This window comes from Egretta garzetta, unplaced genomic scaffold, assembly GCF_000687185.1.
Source record: "Egretta garzetta isolate BGI_Z169 unplaced genomic scaffold, ASM68718v1 scaffold292, whole genome shotgun sequence".
Lineage (NCBI taxonomy): Eukaryota > Metazoa > Chordata > Aves > Pelecaniformes > Ardeidae > Egretta > Egretta garzetta.
The window spans coordinates 1,447,733-1,468,378 of NW_009258789.1; the positions used below are offsets into that span (position 1 = coordinate 1,447,733).

The 20,646-nt window shown below is 35.6% G+C and overlaps 1 protein-coding gene across 1 annotated transcript in view; it reads left to right on the top strand.

Moving 5' to 3' along the window:
* The window catches only part of DNAH3 (dynein axonemal heavy chain 3), a 60,524-nt gene that overhangs the window by 2,866 nt on the left and 37,012 nt on the right, over positions 1–20,646 (top strand). Inside the window, exons 4-21 of the mRNA XM_035889227.1 lie at positions 2,925–3,108; positions 3,647–3,836; positions 5,544–5,739; positions 6,723–6,848; positions 7,549–7,744; positions 8,960–9,139; positions 9,527–9,663; positions 9,819–9,924; positions 10,512–10,690; positions 12,057–12,241; positions 13,578–13,701; positions 14,338–14,491; positions 16,202–16,346; positions 16,634–16,845; positions 17,160–17,251; positions 17,683–17,797; positions 18,373–18,489; positions 19,741–19,920. Of these exons, the coding sequence (XP_035745120.1) occupies positions 2,925–3,108; positions 3,647–3,836; positions 5,544–5,739; positions 6,723–6,848; positions 7,549–7,744; positions 8,960–9,139; positions 9,527–9,663; positions 9,819–9,924; positions 10,512–10,690; positions 12,057–12,241; positions 13,578–13,701; positions 14,338–14,491; positions 16,202–16,346; positions 16,634–16,845; positions 17,160–17,251; positions 17,683–17,797; positions 18,373–18,489; positions 19,741–19,920 (2,818 nt within the window). The remainder of the gene's footprint in view (positions 1–2,924; positions 3,109–3,646; positions 3,837–5,543; positions 5,740–6,722; positions 6,849–7,548; positions 7,745–8,959; positions 9,140–9,526; positions 9,664–9,818; positions 9,925–10,511; positions 10,691–12,056; positions 12,242–13,577; positions 13,702–14,337; positions 14,492–16,201; positions 16,347–16,633; positions 16,846–17,159; positions 17,252–17,682; positions 17,798–18,372; positions 18,490–19,740; positions 19,921–20,646) is intronic.

Here is a 20,646-nt window from a genome sequence, read left to right on the forward strand (position 1 = left end):
ATAAGTTTAGCCTTGCTTGTTCTACACATTTTTATCTCTAATTGCTTATCTGTTAAAGCATCATCCCTGGAAAAATCACTTATCCCTAATAAACGCTTACAAGGTTATCACCTCAGGGTCAGTATAGACAACTTCCCAAAGACATGCATAACTTTATTAAAGGTAAGGCCAGTTTATGATTAATTAGTTGGGTTCATCCCTCCAAATAATCATAGAATCATAGAATCACTTTGGTTGGAAAAGACCTTTAAGATCATCGAGTCCAACCTTTAACCTAGCACTGCCATCCCACCACTAAACCATGTCCCTGAGCACCTTTTTCCTAATGTCTAGCCTAAACCTGCCCTGGTGCAGCTTCAAACCATTCCCCCTCGTCCTATCGTCTGTTACCAGGGAGAAGAGGCCGACCCCCACCTCACTACAGCCTCCTTTCAGGTAGTTGTAGAGAGAGATAAGGTCTCCCCTCAGCCTCCTCTTCTCCAGACTAAACATGCAATCACATGCGATTATTTGGAGGGAATTGTTTGCAAAGCAGAAAAGGAACAAAAGACAAGTTAGCTCTTATTATTGCTAGAAGTAAAAGTTAGCGCCAACAGGAAAACAGAAACAAATTCAATGTGCTCCCTTGTTATGCTCATGTTCTTGAGTCTTGCATAGCAAAACAAGATGGGGGACAGGCATTAAAATGTTTACTTGAGGATCAAATCCAGGAAATGTTGCTTAATACACTGTTTACTTGTAAACCATGTAATTGATGTATTTGTTAGTAAACTGTGCATACATATGTAAATCTTACAATGTGAGATAGTATATGCTGTTGATTCAACATAACATTGAGATACAAAGCAAATAAGGTTAAGAGTTTTAATATTCTTGCTATTTAGGTTTACCAATATGCATATATATCAAACATTTTACAAAACCAAATTGTCTTGGCTTTAAGTATCTTACTATTTGCAGGTGTCAAATTAACTCCATTTCTTAGTCTGAAAATTCCAAAGTAAGTTATTACTGATATTTATTTCCTGATTATCTAGTTAAATGTCCTCTGTATCAAGGGTAAGACATTCATAAACCATAGTTTTCTACATACCATCAGTCTGTCTGTGAAAATACTCATCCTGTGTTGTTGCTTTGCTTCACTGAAGTGTTAGAAATTGTTTTCTTTTCCTGGGATAGATGAGACATAATAGTTTCAATATCTGCTTAGTCCCCTTGTACACTATTTAAAAAGGGGTTGGATTTGTTCATTGGGTCTCTTTAACAGTATCTTTATCATATACCCGATAATTGTACTCCCTGTACTTCTCCAGTACATGGGTGGGATGTGGCGAGCAGGCCATGGTACTTTTTTTGGTGAAAAGGCATGACATACTAATTTTGTTAAATGAGCTATTTATTTTTGCCCTGAAAAGCACCTGGTAATAGTTTGTACTTCTCAGATTTTTCACATGCAGTATATTTGGTAGAACTATACATCTTATAGAAGTGCTTTGATATTCAAAATAGAAAGTCCTGGTGCAGAAAATAAGGTTTGTGCAGGGATGTAAGTAAGCACTGAAGTCTTATGCATGAGCTGAATGCTTTCCTGAAGCTAGTTCATAGTCCCAGAATCAGCAAGTTTATTTAACACATGATTTTAATGGCTTGCTAAATGCTAAGTCAAAACTAAAGGCTTCTTTGTAACATTGTTGTTTTCTGTTATTTCATTATCCGATTAATTGACTTAGCTCTTTTTTCACCAATCTGAAATAATATCTTCTTTGAAAAATATTCCTGCATGTGATTTTTCTTAACTGGTGCTTAAAGCGTCAAGAGAATGTGATCCTTCTAGGAAAAAGCTCAAACATACACAAAGAAGAAAATGGAATTCTGATAGGTAATGTACTGTAATGTTATAGAGATTATTACAATCAGTCTAGATATCTGATTTGTGGTTTAATATTTTTTTTTTACTTGGATGCTCTGTTAAGCATCCAGGCATGAAATTTTAAGTCTCTACAAAGAAAATGTATGTGCATGAAGAATGAAATTCCATGGTGTGCTAAGTGAGCACTTTTACTGCTTCTTTGTGGCAGGACCAATTTCAGTCTTAGGCATGCTAAACAAAAGGTCTTCCTTTCATGATTACTGACATGAGAACCCAGAGATTAGTTAATAGAGATGCAGATGGTAGAAATGAAGTCTCTCCATTCTGCTGTGTTTAAATGCTCTGTAATGCTCCTAGAGTTGTGTCAAATTGGGTGCTGTGCTGCAGTGAACCTTTCTTTTTATCTTCTTTGTGCTTGTGTTCTTCATCTGTAAAACAAGTAAATAGTCCTCTCTGGAAGTGCTATGACAATTACTTTCTTGTTAAGATAACATGGTGATGAGTACCATAAAAAAGACAAAAAGGATATTTAAATTCTCTTCAACTGAGGACTTGTTAATGTGAAGTAAACCAAGAATGGAGTGATAGCTTGTTGGCTGAGTGGAGAGCAGTGTGGACAAACACCCTGTAGAAAACAGCATATAATCATGAAAATGAAGTCCGTAGTGCAACATTTATGCAAATGAGCCAATTTGAACTTTTGGCTCAGCTTGTTAACATTTTGGTAAGATAATTACCTGAAAATAGGTGGAGATCTTGGGCAGCTTGAATAATAGTGCTAGTAGGTCTGGCTCTGATAGAATTGCTTATAAGATACTGCCTGTCTGAGTGATACTGTGCAGTTGTAAGGTTTACATGATTGTGTTCTTTCTGTTAAAGAGTATGTTGTACAATATTACTGAGGTTTTTTTATGAGTAATTGAAATACTTCATAGGTCATACTTGTCCTCAGTGCAGTGTAAGTGGTTTATGTAATGCTTGTCATTTGTCCATATTGACTTAAGAATCCATTGCTCCTTCTTTATTCACTAAACTTATATTCTGGTTTTTTCAGAAGTACACCAACAAACAGTTTGGATCCCATTTCACCATGTGCACCTGCTCATATGCCAGAATTATGTGTCATACATTATACAGACAACCAACCATTGACCCCAGAAGAACAATTTGTTGTCATGCACTTACATGAGAAGGAGATAAGTAAGCGAGAAAAGCAACCTTCAAGAAATGATATAGAGGTATTTATATAATTTCTTTTAAAGATAAAAGTAGCAGCAGTAATCATCTGCAATATCTCTGTAAACTGTTTACCTAAAAGCAGTTGAGAAAAGAAGGCAGTACATGAGGTTTAGAAGATGTAAATATTCAATGTAGCAAACTAGTGTTAAATATTATCAACTCCTTTCCCATTTGTTTCTCTTTCTAGCTACTCAGTCTAATTTTTTGTTCTAACGGGTTTGCAAGCAGAAGTATCTTCCCAAATTCTTAACCTCTCACTTTGTTGGCTAGTACTTCAGAGATCAGTAATTTAATATGCTACACTCAGTTCTATTGGTGTATATGCTTACATCAAAACAGATGGAAGTATTGTAAAAATGTCAGGCATTGGAAGTGCTTTAAAAAGAACCAAGAGATAGATAGCCAAATCCATTCTATTCAAACACTTTTCAATTGTGGAAAAGGTTCAAGTGATAGAAAAGCTAAAAATATTTTGTAGTAATTGGTTGTCTGTCAGAAAATTCATACAATAAGCATAATATTTTTAACATTTTTTAGCGGTACTGTTACTACATATATAATGGAGTGCAGGAAGACATGCTGGCACCTGAGGATAAGGAAGTGATTAATGCAATTTTAAAGCATATTCCAACTTGCATTCTTGCTAACCCAGACCTGGAGAATTTACTTACAAGTTTAAAAGAAGAGATTAAGGCAGACTATCGTATCAGCCTCATGAAAGCCATTGGTAAGACTCAAAATCTCTTAGCAATTCAGAGTATGTAAACATTTACTGCACTTTGAAAGCAAGTCTGCATTCTATTCTTAGCACCCATGGAGAATTCCTTTGGGGTCAGTAGAGCTGCAATAGATATCTGGGAGAATATAATTTGTGATCATGCTACATAACATTCTGGTTTCAACAATATTTATTCACTGAACCCTACATGACATCACTTAAATATAGTAATTTCCAAGTTCAGTAGCTCTGGGTGCATAGAGTAATTTTGTCCATACTTACACAATTTCCCATTTCTAATTCAAATCCAAATTGCATTCAAAATGCATAATTCTGTATCATCTCATCAGATGTATAAAGAGGGGGTTGATCAAATGCTGGTGGACAGGGAGTAATCATCTTAATTTGTTGCACAAGAAATTAGATAAGAAATTAGGAAGGCATTGTGACTATAAGATTATTCATTGATGAATGTGCTTTTATTCATTGGTGAATGATGCTTTGAAATGCATGATAGACAAGTATCTGTCAACAGCAGTCTAGTATATTTGATCCTGATGTGGGGAGAGGGTAAACTAGGCTATTTTAACAGATACTTCCCAGACTAACTTTTTCGTTATTCTGCCGTAAATCAGTTAAACTCATTAACAGCCAAATTCATCTGTCTCCTAACTCCAGTGAAGCCAGATGTTACACTGGGGTCATGTCACAAGTTAAAAAAAATTCATTTAAGACTTTACAGGAGTAAGGAAAATTAGGTGATACATTGATGTGCATCGTTACACTACTCATGTTCAACAAATAGAAAATCATCGTATATAAATAAATACAAAAGAATGTAATAACCTTGACATTCAGTAATGCTCATCTGAAGGTGAATGTGAAAGAGACAGTTCTGTAGAACGTGAGATTTTTTTTTTTTATTTGCTTTCCAGTAGTCTTAGAGTTTTCTTGGGTTTTCCACATGTGAAATAATTCCTTTCAATGTTCTTAAATATGTTCACCACTCAGTAGGTGTGGCCTCTCATTCATGACAGCATAAAAAGGAGAGACTGAAGAGTTTTCACTCTGCCTTCTATAGTCTCTGATATCTTTCTAAGTACCCTTTAATTTGCCTTTTATCGATGTCAAGATTTTAGTGTTTGCAGTCCCTTTTTGTGGTAATGCTAATGTCAACAAGGGGTAGTGAGTCTGCTTTCCAGCTTTTGTTAATCTCATATGTAAGGGGCCGTTGGTCGGAACTGGTAGCACATGAGTTTTGGCTTTTAGCAGATCATAGATCAGCCCTTTAAATGTAATATCTGTCCTAGATGCAACAGATAACTCATTACATTCCTGTGTTAAACAAACATTTAAGAAGTCTTCTAAAAATCCTTGAAAGGGGAGATATTTCCACCCCTGGCTTATGGACGAGGAATTGGAAGCATGGAATAAATGTGCTGGAAAGATAGAACAGAAAAACATTTCTCCTGCCTCCCATTTTTAGAACCAGGACCAATTCTTGTTTTCTCCTTCTGAACTAATTTTATAGTCAAATTGGTGATTTGATTATTGTGCTGTAATTCATCCTAAAAACATGCAAGTAACTATATGACAGTGTATAAGTTTTAAATGTGCAGAATTCTATGACGTCCTGAGCTATGGAGATACTGTGTTTTCATATGTAGCTTTTGACCATACATGCAGTCTCACCTTGATATATATCATTTGTTCTAGTTGATTACATCTTGATGGATCCAGCTGAGAGAGAGAGACTGTTTATTGGAAGCATCCCACGCCCTTTTCCTCAGAGAGTTGTCCGTGCACCAGTCCCATGGCACAGCTCTTATGAAGAAGTGAAAAGCTGGAATGAAAGGAATCTCTTCATAGTGAATCCATTGATGCCTACTTTGCAACAGCTCTGGCTTTCTCAGTAAGATGTCTTGTTCATACGATCTTAATTAAATTGAGAATGTTTTTATTTTATAGCTTGGTTCGAGTGTGCATCTGCTGACTTCTCTACATATGCTACGGAGACCCTGGGGAAGACAATAGAGAGAAAGTGGCAAAATCTGTTCTGTTTTCTAAAGATTCTTTTTTTTTCCTGAGCCTGTAAGAATTGCAACATAAAATGATTGTTTGCTGCAGACTCTCAACGCAAGCATGAAAATGATCTACACGTCCACAGTGAAGAAAGGATAATTTTGTGCTATGAAAAGATCATCCCCTTTGTTAAAAGATGTTATCCCTAAATTAAGATTCAATATTCAAGTAAATAGTAATTTGGAATTCTCATCTTGATTCCTGAAATTTACAAAATTAACTCTTAAAATTGAATCTTTCAAATGTCTGTAATTGGGAGTTGTTCTGGGGACTTTTGAAAATAGAAATATGGTTTCTTACGAAGTTAAATATGGTAGGTAGTAATCCTGAGAACTGTTTTTGCATTTAAGTAACAGTGGCAGGTATATAAGCTCCTGTATGTTACAGACTCTGATATACACCGTGCTCATGAAATTTTTTTTTTTTCCCCACAGGGTAGTCAGGGATAGGTACTTTTTAATATGGAATAGAAGCAGTAGGTGTCATTCTGTATATTCTTTAATGCCTGTATACACTAATGAATCTAAGAAAAGGGCAAGAAATTATTCTGACCATTTTAGCAAAAAATTAACACAATTTTAAATATAACAAGTCTGAAATGAAATTTGTGAAGCCTTTTATGTTTGCCGATAACAAAAAACCCAAAACATTAGACGTGCGCTTGTTGGACAGCTTAGGAATAAAGTGATATGCATCAATTAAATTATATTATTAGTGTTTATAAATATGTATGAGAACTTTCTGACTATATTTAATGTGGGGTTTTTTTAACAGAATTTGATAAATTATCTACTATTTATTTTAATTCCACAGGTATAGTCATCTAAGATTTGTTCGCACTGAAGAAATGCTTCATGGAGACCTGCCACTGCTGCCTACTGAATTTGAGGAGGTCATTCGAAGACACTGTGTGGAAGCTCACAACATTCTTCAGAACAAGTCAGTGCCAGCTGTAGTAACAGTAGATAAATAGAGTATCTTAGGGTCTGATTCACACGAAGCTCCCATTTGAAAACAGATCTTAGGGTGAGATTACACTGGTCCCAACCACAAGGCTGCCAAAACAAAGGGGGAAAACAGCAGAGGGATACACATCTGGATGCTGAAAGAGCCATTGAAACTGCAAGAGTGCTTGCACAAGAGCAAATGGGAATAAACTAAACTAAGTGTAGACTGGAAATTGGAAGGTTTCTAACCATTAGAGGAGTGGAGTCTAAATCTATAAAAATGATGACAGAAAACCTAACTTTATTAATTATGGAAATGGATCAATTTAAGAAAGAGATTATATGAGGTAATAGCCCATTATATTAGGTGAACGCTTTCCGCCACCTGAGATCTATTCCAGAGTCAAGTATCCCATTTAATGCTAATAGTTTAATATTGTCACCAGTTTTTTATCTATTAATTTAAATGAATAGTAGGGGCCCATTATAAAAAGAATCCTTAGCTTAAAAAGTCATGTTTCCTCTAAGTTCTGATAGGTACAGTTTTGTTAGACATCTAGTTAACAATTCTCTGCTAGCCCTTTGAATTTTGCTCCTTCTTTGGGTAACTTCTGAGCTTAGCTTTCATTGCAAGGAGCAAAGTAAGACTAATAAGCTTTTAAAACCTTTGTCTCCATATTATTTCGTTGTAGGTGGATCCCAACTTGTGCATCCATTTTCCTTGATCAAAAAAGGAAATGGCTTCATTTTGCTCCTGAAAATGACTGTGATTCCTCTCAGCGAATTGAAAGCTATTTTCATTCGGTGGCAACTCTAATGTCATTACAATTGCGTGAGATGGTTGTCAACTCCCTAGAAGATCTTCTTGCATTTTTTATGATCCACAAGGTATATGCCATGAAGCATATCTATAGTTTTTAGTGTTACATTGAGATAATAATTCGTGTAGCCATAAAATGTAGTGCTCTTTGAAGGCTAAAATATCCCAGATGGCTCCTGCCTCCATAAAAAATGGCTGGATCCTTCAAACAGCTGTGCATACTCAGTGGAATTGTCTTTGCCTGGTCAAGAACTGCTCACTTGAATAATCATTTTGCAGGCCTAAGGTTACAACTAGCACGTGATAGGAGTTTTCAACTCTGTCTTGAGTCTTTTAATCAGACAAACACTTAAATGTGTTTTTCTGCAAGCATGTCAATAATCCATTTTGAAGTCAAAAGCATGCATAGTCATGCATGTCATCGTTTGCAGAAGTAATTTATGTATGTGGTGTCCCTGTCTATACCAAATGAGTGTCCTGTATTATTTCACGTAACACACATCATTATAATAAACATTACACCATGAAAGTTTTTACCACTGTTTTGGCTATGATAAAGTTGCCTCTTAGTGGAAATGAGTTCTTTAAATATCAGATCACCCAGGATCTACCACGATAAGACAAAATGAAACATATTTAAACTGAATAAATGTGACAGATTAAACACCACATTGCAGCCAGAGGATCACACTTGATACAATATGCTAAACCTTGCACCTGGGTGATGGTAGTGTTGCTGATGGTTGAGGTTTTTTTAGGTTTGTTTTGTCTTGTTGGGTTTTTTTGTTTGTTTTCATGGTGGTGGTGTGTGTGTGTTTGTTTTTTATCCTTATAGCAGCTAGGTTAGGAGTCTAGTCATGGATTAGGATTCCATTACTGTAAAAGCAATTTAGGGGTAGGGCAGTTCTTACTAACCGTACAAGGCAATTAAAAAACCAGCATCTTGTATTTGATTCTAGATTTTATTTTTGATAGGCATTGTGGATATCTCTTTTAGAACTTTTTTTGTGTACAGTAATTAGTGCTTTACTTCTGTTACTTAAGGGAAAATCGAGGCAATTAGGCTTAAATCCAGTTTCCTAATTCCAACTTTTATAGATTTATTTAGGAGTTGGCACCTTAATATCTTATGTATCGGGGCATCAGTGTTTTGAATAAAAATCAGAGATGAAGATCCCATTGGTGCTGTGTAGTTAAGAGATTTGTGGGAGTTTGATTCTTAAAAATTATTATAGCTATAGCTGATTTCTTTGGCATGTACAATTTTCATTCTTTTCCCTAAGGATGGAAGTGATTTTACTGAACCATATCAAGAAATGCAGTTCTTTGTACCTCAGATACTAACAGTCAAACTCACTGTGGAAGAGCCCAAGATTGTCTTTGAGCCACCTTTGAAACAATGTTGGGATTTAATCAGTCGTTGCTTCAGGGAGATCCTGAAAAGTGCTGAGGAGCTTCCAAAGGTACTGGATAAGTTATAGCTGCATACGAAATAAGAGTAAAAACTATTTATGATATTAAAAGTTATGAATGAGGCAGAAAACTGACAAATAGAAGATAAAGATAAGGGTCGTGCATCACAAACTGTGCGAATTTTTGTGAGTTTAGAAGATAGCATAGGAATTGGTCTTTGGCAGATTCAAGTTATAGTAAAGCCCTGGTTTGATTTTCATATAATTTTCAAAGCAAACTATGTGTGTAACCCAGTATTAATTATGAATCAGAGCCTTGTCATACTGCAGTGTTTTTACCAAATAATACGTGTTTTTTTAAGTGGTGGGTGAATGAGTAATAGAATACCTTATTTCCTCTATTGTATTTATTACAGTATTTGTAATGATTCCCTTTAGGTAGAAAGATTTCTATTTCCAGAATTAAAAAGAGATGATCTCAGTCTCAGTACAGTCAAACCAGATGAATCATTGTTTTCAGAGTATGTGAACAAACTCAAAAAGATCTTTGAGAGCAACATACTTGGTCCACAGAAGTAAGTTTTGGCTGTTAACTCTGTTGCCCATCCAAACCCTTGGATTCATAACACTATCCATTTGACTCAAAGAGTTTGAGTTGATTTTGTTTCTTGTTATAGAAAATCTTCACCTTGGAATCTTATGTTTGTGTTTGTGACCTTCTGTGTTTAAGGTATTTAAACATATACAGGAAATACAGCGATCTTTTGAACAACAATGCACAGCAAGATATCACAGATTTCTTGAAAGACAGTCATTCCTTAGAAGCTTTAACAGAGGTAATATGTAACTGACAGTGGCTACATGTTCATACAGCAGCTAACACACCACACTCATCTTGCTAACATATTGCCTGAAGAACTCCCATTCAAATCACTTGGGTTACCCTTGGGAGTACTGGGACAGCCATCTCAGTTTACATGGGCCCTTACTGTAGGGCTGTTGTGCAAATGCAGAAGGAGGTTTTTTCATGGCCTTCTTTTATGGGTTTTGTTGGGTCTTAGTAGAAGTCCAGTGGAAGGCTGCCCAGAGTATTTGGTGAATCTGCATCTTGCTAGTCTTTTGGCTGCCTTGTCCTTAGTCATCCCTGTCTACTTTTCTCTCTGCATTCCTGAGATAGCCTCTGACTAAATACTTCTTTAGGCAACTTGTGATGTTCCTTAATATGGCATATTACTGTGCAATGCTTTCAGCCCTGGAATCTGTGGATAGGAGCTGAGCTCTGGAAAGATAAAAAATAATTGTTCCTTCTTCTATTTAGATTATATGACCTATTTGTTGGATGGGAACTAAATAGCTCTTGTTTAGCATTTTTCATCTATAGACTTTAAGGAAAAATAACAGATGTATTATTTTCCATTTGTAGAAGATTGACAGCTTAACAAAACTCAAAAGAGAGATTGCTTCCATGCATGTCACTGTCCCTCTGGCCATGTTCTGTCTGGATGCTGTACAACTGAATGAGGAACTCTGCAATCGGACGCAAAATCTTAAGGACCAGTTGGTTGAATTTGAAGTGATGGAAAACAGAGAGTTAAATAAAAGGTACCTGTTGTTAGTATGCATGGTTCTTGCTGTCTGCGTGGACTGATGCTGTATATCTGTGGATGAGACAACTTTATTCATCTGCTGGGTTTTCCAGTGCTGACCAGACATGTGCAAGGACACCAAAGTGTGTATTTAAAATAAACAGGAACAGGAATACTTGTAAATGAATATCTAACTTAGTCTGTCTAGGGTGTACATAGAGATTAGACTGGAAATACAGCATTGTTCTTTCCTCCTTTACTGACCTTCTAGGATTTAGGTTGAGGTTCTTGCTTCCCCTGCTGGTGTCCAGCTAAAGCAACACAAGGAATGTTGAAAGCAGCTTTGCATTTGCCTTGTCCCTGACTTCTTTTTTACTTTTTTTTTTTTTTTTTTTTTCCCCCTTCAGGGAAGTAGTGGTCCTGATTTAATGTCTCAACAAGTTTAAAGAAAAAAACAAACAAACAAAAAACCCCCTTTGACTCCAGTGTAATGGGATAATCCTAGTTCTGTGAATTAAACCCCTCCTTCCCCCCCAACCACCAAAAATCCCCAACAAAAAAAATCAAACCACCCTGGCAATTAAAGAATAGTCCCACATTGAATGGAGAGAGACAATCACCATAAAGAAATGATTCAACCCACTTATCTAAAAAGCATCTCCAGGTGGAGGTGAACCACAGTCTAGAGGGGCCTCTGTGATTCCGCTTACTGTGGCAGGCATCTAGACAACGAGTTTATGCTGAGCACCTAACGTTTGGAAGGCTTGAGTTGGTTTAAAGGAACCTATCCTTTGTGTATGGTTGCTGTTTGCATGCCTGCTGTCTGTATAGCTGTTTGCAGTACTGAACTGGAATCTGCAACAAGGAAATGTATCACTGGGAAGGCAGAAAAGAACAAGTTTTTCCCCTGTCTGTATTTTCTGTTCCCACATACAGTATAAAATAAATTGACAGTTTAATAATTTTTCTCATTGTAACTTTGTTTCATACCATGCACTTGGTATTTTATTTTTGTGGGGTGATTAAGTGAGCTCTTGTTACGGCATTCAAGCATTTCTTTCTGCAGCAGATTGGGTCTTGAAAAGGAAATTCTAAACCTATAGGAAGGATACTGTTAATATGCTGTTAATTGTAGTTTGGAACCAATTTAGCAATCATTCTATTATATATCAATTCTTGTAAACATAGTAGGACAACAGAACTGATTGTACGGAGTAAATGGCATTCTTAATAAATGCCTATCTGCTGTGTGTATTCAGTCTGAATACTTAATTTATGAAGAAATTTAATATTCTTGTTTAAAAGACAAACTTCATTAACAAGATCTTGCATCTCTCTTCACTTATGATCCCAGTGATAAATATGTTTCCTTTTCATTGTAGAATTTGTGATGAATATAACTTGATTGCAAAGAGAGTAAGTGTGGTGCCTGTAAACACTGAAGAGCTAGTGGAATTTGATGCATACTTAAAGAAATCCAGTGAAGTTACTGTTCTTCAATTGAGACAGGAGGTCGCTGAAGCAGCACACAGACTGGAATTCCTCATGGACTATGCTGATCTTTCTTGTATGTCTCAATTACAGAATATAAAAGTCTCCATATGAAAATATTTATGTAGAGATATTGGGCTCTGCATGGATAAATGTTGGATCTTCTAGAATGCTAATGGAAAGCTCCAAAAGAGATGGAAAGGAAATAAAAAGAATTTAGTAGAGGCCAAAACGTACCAGTACAGGAAGGAGTGGTTAGAGAAATGGCATGCAGCGCAGACAGTGCTTTTTTTCTGTGTTTTACAGAATGTCTTAGGCATTATTAGATTAATGTAATGTAATCTTGCCAAATGGTGTTACACATATATGTTATTCAGTAAAAAGTCTTCAGTGAAAAACTATCTAAAAAGCAATGTCTTGAAGGCTCTATGACAGCTTTTGGAAAGGGTAAGAACTTGCATCTCTGCAGCTGAATATTAGATCAGTGGAGGCTTTTTGTTGTTTTGCTGTTATTAGTTAATATAAAGGCAGTTCTCCAAGATGGAAGAAGCATCTGTAGAAGTTGCTTTTAGTTTGCACTTCTATTCAAAGCAAAAATGTGCCATTCACAGATGCTGTATGTTGTTTGCCGTCCATAAAAATGAAGAGCAGTAATATGAATCCATACCCATCTTAGTGGTAGAATGATGCTTTCTCCTTAAGCAGAATATACTCACAGATCAGACAGTGATAGAAACAACTAGGATATGCCTTGTTTATTAGAATATATTTCTGATAAAAATTAGGATGCCTATGGAAGCCGGGACATTTTTCTGTTACATTTTGGACTGGAGTGTTTGCATGCGCAGTATTGCTTAATTACATAGTCTTTGTAGCTATGTATCTATATAAGTGTGTGTGCTGCACTTAGTTATAATGAGCTAAGGGCATTGAACAAATAAACAAATATGAAGGTGGAGATGTCTGCATGTTGTAGTTGTTATGCTCTAGGTTTTGTGAATAATTCAGCATTTACACATTGTGGACTAAAAATTATTTAAATTTTTATCCACCTTATGTAGGTATATTATTTATATTTAGTTAGGAGTGGTCTGTCTCTGTGTGTAGTTGGATGGAATTGATACTCTGGAACACTGTTCTTACTAATTTTCTCTGCCTAGCTAAGGTCTTACTCAGAGAATTTCACATTATTAACTTGATTTTAGAGTTTTGCTATTGATCTAACTTGTTTTTGGAACATTTCTCTTTGCAATGAAGATAATTCAGCCAGCAGCTTGAAATATGTAGCTGCTTAGACAGCTTACTCCTAAATGTAGTTTTAGCTATTTTGCTTACCCTTCACAACGACCATTCTATTAGCTTATTGGTTAAAAGGTATTTTCTTAAAGATGTCTTTTTTTGTTTTATTTTAGGTAATGACATAAACCTGAATAGCACAGTTTTCTGTTGGCCTGATCAGATTGAGATAATCTTTGAAAACAGTAGAGATCAGTTGTCTAACAGGAGGAATCATGCAGAGATGGCTTTGCTTGAAAGGTATGGTGTTAAGACATTTTCTTTCACTGGGTATTTTTAAAGAAAAGAAAAATCTCATTATCAGTAAAAGGGAGATAATGTTAAAGACATAAAACTTGGAAGGGTTCTGAGAAAGTAAGGAAGAAACTTGGTTTACAGTATTATGGAGATTTCAGAAAAATTCTGTTGATGAGGGTGGATTAGAATATTCCTATGCTTAAATAGATCTAAAAGGAGAAATGAAGGATGTTGCTAGAATATTCGTAATTTTATCTTGTTATACTGCTTAGTACAGCATTACACATAATTTTGTTACATTATTTTCACTCTTCTTTATTTACTCCAGGTAGTAAAGGTCGCAAATCTAAGTGAACTAAATCAATTGAGAGGTTCAAAAATGATCCTTGAATTCTAATCCTGTGAACTGCATAGTATTGGACTAGGTGATCTTTAAAGGTCCCTTCCAACCCAAAGCATTCGGTGGTTCTGTGTGTGTGATATAACTGACTAATGGGCTTTCACTGGCATCCGTGTTTACTTTACACTAGTATTGAGATCAGATTTCATTTGACAGTGCCTGTTATAATTAATAAAATACTTGAAACGTGGAAAGTAATGAAACAGAATGTCATATTACCTGAGCTATCTTTACCTCAGGTGTTCTCAGTTTAAGGAAACTCTTGAAGGTTATAATAGAGAAGTAGAAGGCTACAAAAAGCGGGATGTCATGACTGTAGAAGAAATGAAGAACAATGCTGAGAAATTTAAAGAGTTAAATAAGAATCTAGATAATGCACTAACAGAATTTGAGGTTAGTATTTATTAGTCAAGTATGGAGTGGGTTGCGATGTGTTAAATGAGCAAAAGTTTGGTTCCTGTTTTTTTCTTTTTTTTTTTTTTCATGTTTCTGTGCATACTTTGTCAAGATGGCTTTAAAATTTCCAAATTCACAAACATGTGGCAAATATCTTCTTGTCCCTCTATGCTGAGTTTTCCCTACTGCTGAGCTGAAAAACATATTTATTTTTTTTTGAAAAAAAGTTCAGGGAGTTTTTAAACTTGAAATACTAAATTTCAGTGTTTCCAAGCAGTCAGTAGTAGCAGGATTCCACAGAAAATGGAATCCTTCTGGCAGATTTGGGAGGAGAATAATGTTAGGGAGGCGGCGTTTTCTCTGAACTGTGGTTTGTGCTGCTGGAGCCATGTTCTCTTTCAGTCCCTCTGCTTGTCCTCTAGTTAAAACCAAATGTTTTCAACTGTTTGTATCACTTCCAGAAGTTGCCTATAGGCATTAAATAGTGTTATATCACAGAAAGGGAAGTTTCAGATGCTAGAAGGAAACTGAAGGCCAAGATTCTTAGATTCTATTCAGGGCTCTCCATCCAGTGTACTGTATAGTTCTAGGCTGAGTAGTTTATTTTAGCTGTGCCTCTGCTGGGAAATGAGAATGGTTACCTTTGAGAGATCTCACAGACATTGTGAGGTTTAATTAATCTTCTAAATCACAGTGAGACAGTGAGATTTCTGCATATATAGAGCCTTAAAGATCAAGATTTTAATTAAGTCCTACTCAAACGAGAAAATTGAACCAATTAAATGAGTTTAGGATTTAGATAAATTGCTAGTCCTATATATCAACTCTCTTAATCTGATTTAAAGGTGTCTAGTGTATTTAATTAGTGTGAATTAACAGCACTGATATGTTGCTATAGGTAGATCAAAATAAGTAGTTAAGTTTCTTAATACATGATCACAATGAGGAGTATATGCTCACAATTTAAATGACATGACAATCAGTTTAGTAAATACATGAAATTAAAAATCATCTTGGAATGTGCATCTTTAAGTGTCTCTGCCTGCATCTCACATTGGATGATTGAAAGTTTTATGAAAGGTCTCTTGGCATTGTAAAAGCACAGACTTGGGACTCAATCTGATTTCAGTGTCTGTGTTTCAGACAGCATTTCTCTGTGCTTCACCTCCCTGCCTGTAAAATGAAGAAGGCAATACTTTTAAAAAATCTAAATCTTTGCACATTGATTCATGCTGTAAGGTCTTTTGCACAAAGACAATACCTTACCATGAATGAGCACAGCAGTTAATGCCTGTTTTGGTTGGAGCTCTCAGATGTTTCTGTAATAGAAAAAAAAAATCACAAGTAAAAAAATTCCTATAAGCCTATGTGACTGAGGAGCTTACATCCAGGTTTCAAAGTGGGTTGGTAACTTGTGAGCCTTGGTTTCACTGAATGCCAATGTACATTATCTATTTCTAAAATAGATACAGATTTTTAAAGTTATTTGAGTAGTAAAAGATACCAACAAATAACTAGGGGAATTTTCAAGAATACAGTTAACACAGTTACCTTATTTAGCTAAAATCCACAGGCCTCAATCTACAAATCTGGCTGACTTTAAGACATGTAAAAATTACCTATTTAGAAGTTTAAACAACAGTAGGAATTTTTTATGGAAATAAGATGATGATTTTTTTTTTCCCTCCCCTCCTTCCCTTCTTAAAGGCTATTAATAAAGAGGAGGAGTTACTTGAGCGGGAGAAGAGTCAATTTCCTCTACTACAAACTATAATTGCAAACAAACAACCCTTTGAGCAACTTTGGATAACAGCATATAATTTCCATACCAAATCTGAGGAATGGATGAATGGTGAGGCTTTGGTGTTCATTTGATGAAACATGTCATTTTCAGTTAGTTAAGTAGAAGCTGAAGGGGTTTATTAGTTGTGAGGAAATAATTTTGAAGAAATAAATACTGTTAAGCCATGTGATACACAGCTGTTGACTTGGATTTTGCATTAAGATTTTTTTTTCTGTAACACAATTGATTTCCAGTTAAAGGAGAATTATTATTAATACCTGTAAATAAACCACCCTGGCAATCTCCTTGTGCTGATGTGCCTGCTGTGTTTTTTTTTTTTATACTGTTGTATTCAGGATCTCTCCAAAAGTTGAATGCTGATAAGATTACTGAGGAAATTGGAAATATGTGGAGGACTATGTACAAGCTCAGTAAGAGTTTTCCAGATTTGGCTGGGCCTAGACGCTTAGCAGAAACTATGAAATATAAGCTTGATAAATTTAAACAGCATCTTCCTGTCCTGGCAATTGCCTGCAATCATGGAATGAAGGAGAGACATTGGGAGCAGGTACTTTAACTGTGGGATTATTCTACCACAGAAACTGACAGTTCAATATACTATTCCATATATTCCATACTGTGAAATACAGTTAATAGTTCTGTATTTCACAATAAGAAGATCCTTTATCCTGTCACATAATAGATCCAGTTTTGAAATTTGTAATGGTACAGGCAGGAGCTTCTTTGAAATAATAATTTATGTTGGAAAAGCAAATTGGGGGATTGCATTAATACTTCTTTAGCATTTATTTCTTGCTGCTTGAGAAGTCTGTTACAAACATGCATCTTGATAATGGATTTTATTTCATACTTTATTTTCAGATTAGTGAGATTGTAGGATGTGAGATCAGACCTGATGAAACTACTACTCTTAAAAACATATTGGAATTTGAACTCTCAAGATACATTGATCAGTAAGAAGCTTACTCTAATCTCTTTTTTTAAAACAATCACTGTATTTCATATATCAGCTATGAAATATTTGTTTGGGGTTTTTTTGCATGGTGTTAGACCCTGCTGTAAACTCAGCTGTGTTTTATCAAGCTATGGATGGAACTGTCAGTTGTTCTTGTAGCACAAGGCACCAAAAAACAGAATAATATTCCTAAAGCACTTAATTACACATTCAGAATTCTGTGTCTGTAATTTTTCTCCAAATTAATACTAATGTCTCTAACTTGGTAAGCCTGAAATTGCAAAAATATACCCTGAATAAGAGTCTATGTTGTTATTAACAAATCCATATGAAAGGTAGTCTGATATGCAACTCTACCTACAACTGCTCTTTTTTACTCTTCAGCTATGTTGCAAAAACATTTCAATGATATGTTTCATTTCAATTTAGGCTGGAACCTATTGGAGCAGCTGCAAGTAAGGAGTATTCCTTAGAGAAATCAATAGAGAAAATGAAATTAGAGTGGGTCAATGTGCAGTTCAGTCTGGTGAAATACAGGGATACTGTGAGTAAACACCAAATCAATATATATATTGTTGAAAAGAATTACTTTGACTCCAAATGCCAGTTGAGAAATATTAGACGAAAGTTACTGCTGATTCATTGTGGCATGATGGAAAGTGGTATCATACCTCAGAGCCTGGGCAAATGTCTCCATTACTACATATCCTTATATTTGGACTTTAGTATCTGGATAACTTGTGATCTCAGCATACTCATCCTAACAAATCTGCAAGCCCAAGAGCTTCTGCAGTGTTGTATGGAAAGCTGGACAGTAGTGTGATTTTTAACTTGCCCAGAAGAAACGAGAACCACATGCATCTCAAAAGATTGAGTCAGAAGTCACTAGCATCCCTGGCTAGCTTCCCATTCACAAACCTTGACCTTTGAAACAGATGCGCAGTGAAGGTACCATTTTGTATCTTCAAACATGTTGCAGGCTTTCTTAATGCCTTGCTTCTTTCTTAGCTTCTGCCATCACAGAGAAGGGGGAAACAGGAAGCTGAATGAGGGTGAAGTTGAAGAGCAGTGAAATAAAGCAACTACTATTTGCCTTATCAAAATATGATGTGTTTACAGAACACGAGCATCCTGTCAGCAATTGATGACATCCAGCTTTTGCTAGATGATCACATTGTTAAGACTCAGACAATGTGTGGCTCTCCCTTCATCAAACCAATAGAAGCTGAATGCCGGGTAAGGAAAAGCTGGTTTGATTGAGATTGTCTGTCTCATAATATGCTTTCCCTAAGTGCTTTAAGGTATTTTTGGCGTGACAAGAAGTTACATATTTTTTAACTGTTTCTAAGAACACACATTCATATTTTTCTTTGAGAGCTTTGAACTAATGGTTTCCAGACAAAGGTATGCAAAGCTTGCTTTACAGCTAAAGAAATTTCAGTTGAATTTCTTGGGAATGGGTCAGTTGATTTAAACAAATCCTGCTGCATTGTGTAAAAAGACATAGTTCTGTCAGTTATGAGAGGTAATTTATTTGTAATCCTCTGGTATCGGCATAATCCATAACGGTTTCAAAGTCTTTTTTGTTGGCTGTCCTACTATTTTGTAAACATCTGATCTTTGTTAAAGATGGTGAATTTCTAATAGGAAGCTTATGCAGAAAGCAGAGACTTCTTTCCTATCAGTATTTAATATCGCTTTTTCTGGCCTAATAGCAATGATTTGTAAGCCCTGCTAAGACCTAAATTCTATCCTTTCCTGTGGACTTCAGCCAAATCATAGGTAAAGCTGAGTTCTGCTTTCCAGTAGAGCTGGTGAAATGAAAGGGAATAATTAATATAGAGCTATCTTAACAATCTCCATGTACCTCCTGCTGGCTGTGTTTTCTCTGTGCAATACATTCCCTTGCATATCCTTTAAACTATAGACTGTCGAAGTCACAAAAGCAATGCTATCTGGAATTCTTTATTCAGAGAGAATCTCTCTTGGTTTTAATACTGACTTGTACTGCTAGAGTTGCATGAAATAGGTTTTTTTTGGGGGGGGGAGAGGGCAAAGATTGAACCCACTGTATATAGGGCCTGTGAATTGACATTTAGTCAGTCTGCTGAATACCTTATTAAGCTTTTATACTTTCATTGATGACAAGATAGGAAACACAAGTAGAATTAAAAGAATAGATTCTGGGTTGGCATGCTAGTCATCTCTGCACTTAGATAGTTCTCTCGCAACCTGCTATGAAAAGTGCTAGTGAAAGAATCCATCTATTGTTTATAAGAAATAATCAGATGTTTATTAGTGTTTGGGGCTTTTTAAAATAAAGTTTCTCCCTCTCTTAGAATTGTTCAATCGTGGGTTTTTTCTTTTTTCTTTTTCTTTTTTTTTTTTTTTTTTTTTTGTAAGCCAGGCAACTCATGTTCTTTGATTCCTTAGTGTAGAATAATTCTTGATACAATTTTGCTTAAATATTAAATGCTTTCGTTACAGGCTTGGGAAAATAAGCTGTGTTTAATGCAAGATATTCTAGATAGCTGGTTAAAATGTCAGGCAACATGGTTGTATTTGGAACCAATTTTTAGTTCAGAAGACATTATAGCTCAAATGCCTGAAGAGGGCAGAAAGTTTGGGGTTGTGGATACATACTGGAAAGACATTATGGCACAAGTGGTAAGTACTTGCATTTAATAAATCGTGTATTTTTACGCACATCTGGTAACACGATTATTACTATGATGAAGATATACTAGCTTTTCTGGAGTTAGATACTTGTATTTAAGTCACAAGAAGGTAAAATACGAAGTGGAAAATCCTTTACTAAAGCCTGCAAAATCTAGTCTTGCAGTTAAAGTGGTAAGTTATGTCGTTATTGCTTTGAGATTTCTGTAAAGGCTGGATATTGTGGGATGAATTAGAGATTGTAACATTTTAATTCTAAATTTTCTGGCTGTTGTATGGTTAAATGGTTAGAATTAGGGAGAAAGATGAATGATTTGTGCTTTCAGGGTCTGCTTCAGCGTTTGCTGACAATTTGTTGAAAGCCTCCTCTGGATGCAGTTAGTTTTTTGGATTAGGCTTTTAAGGCTTACACATTATTAGAGCAATTAAATGGCTTTTTTTTTGCATGTGATTGTTCTCTGATATGTGGTGGCATGGTTATTCAAAACTTTGGTGAATACATACTGAGATGGTAGTGTGTCAGGGTAAGATAATGGGGATAGTAAATGCAATTGGGTATCCAGTTTAGTTCCCAATAACTAAGATATTGGGTAAGAAGCCAGATACTTAGTGGTAGTGTGAGCTGAGTAGTTTGTCAAAAACCTTGTGAGTGTGTGACTGTGTGCTAAAGATGCTGAAATAATCAGTGTAACAAAATAGAAGTTGAGACCTGTCTAA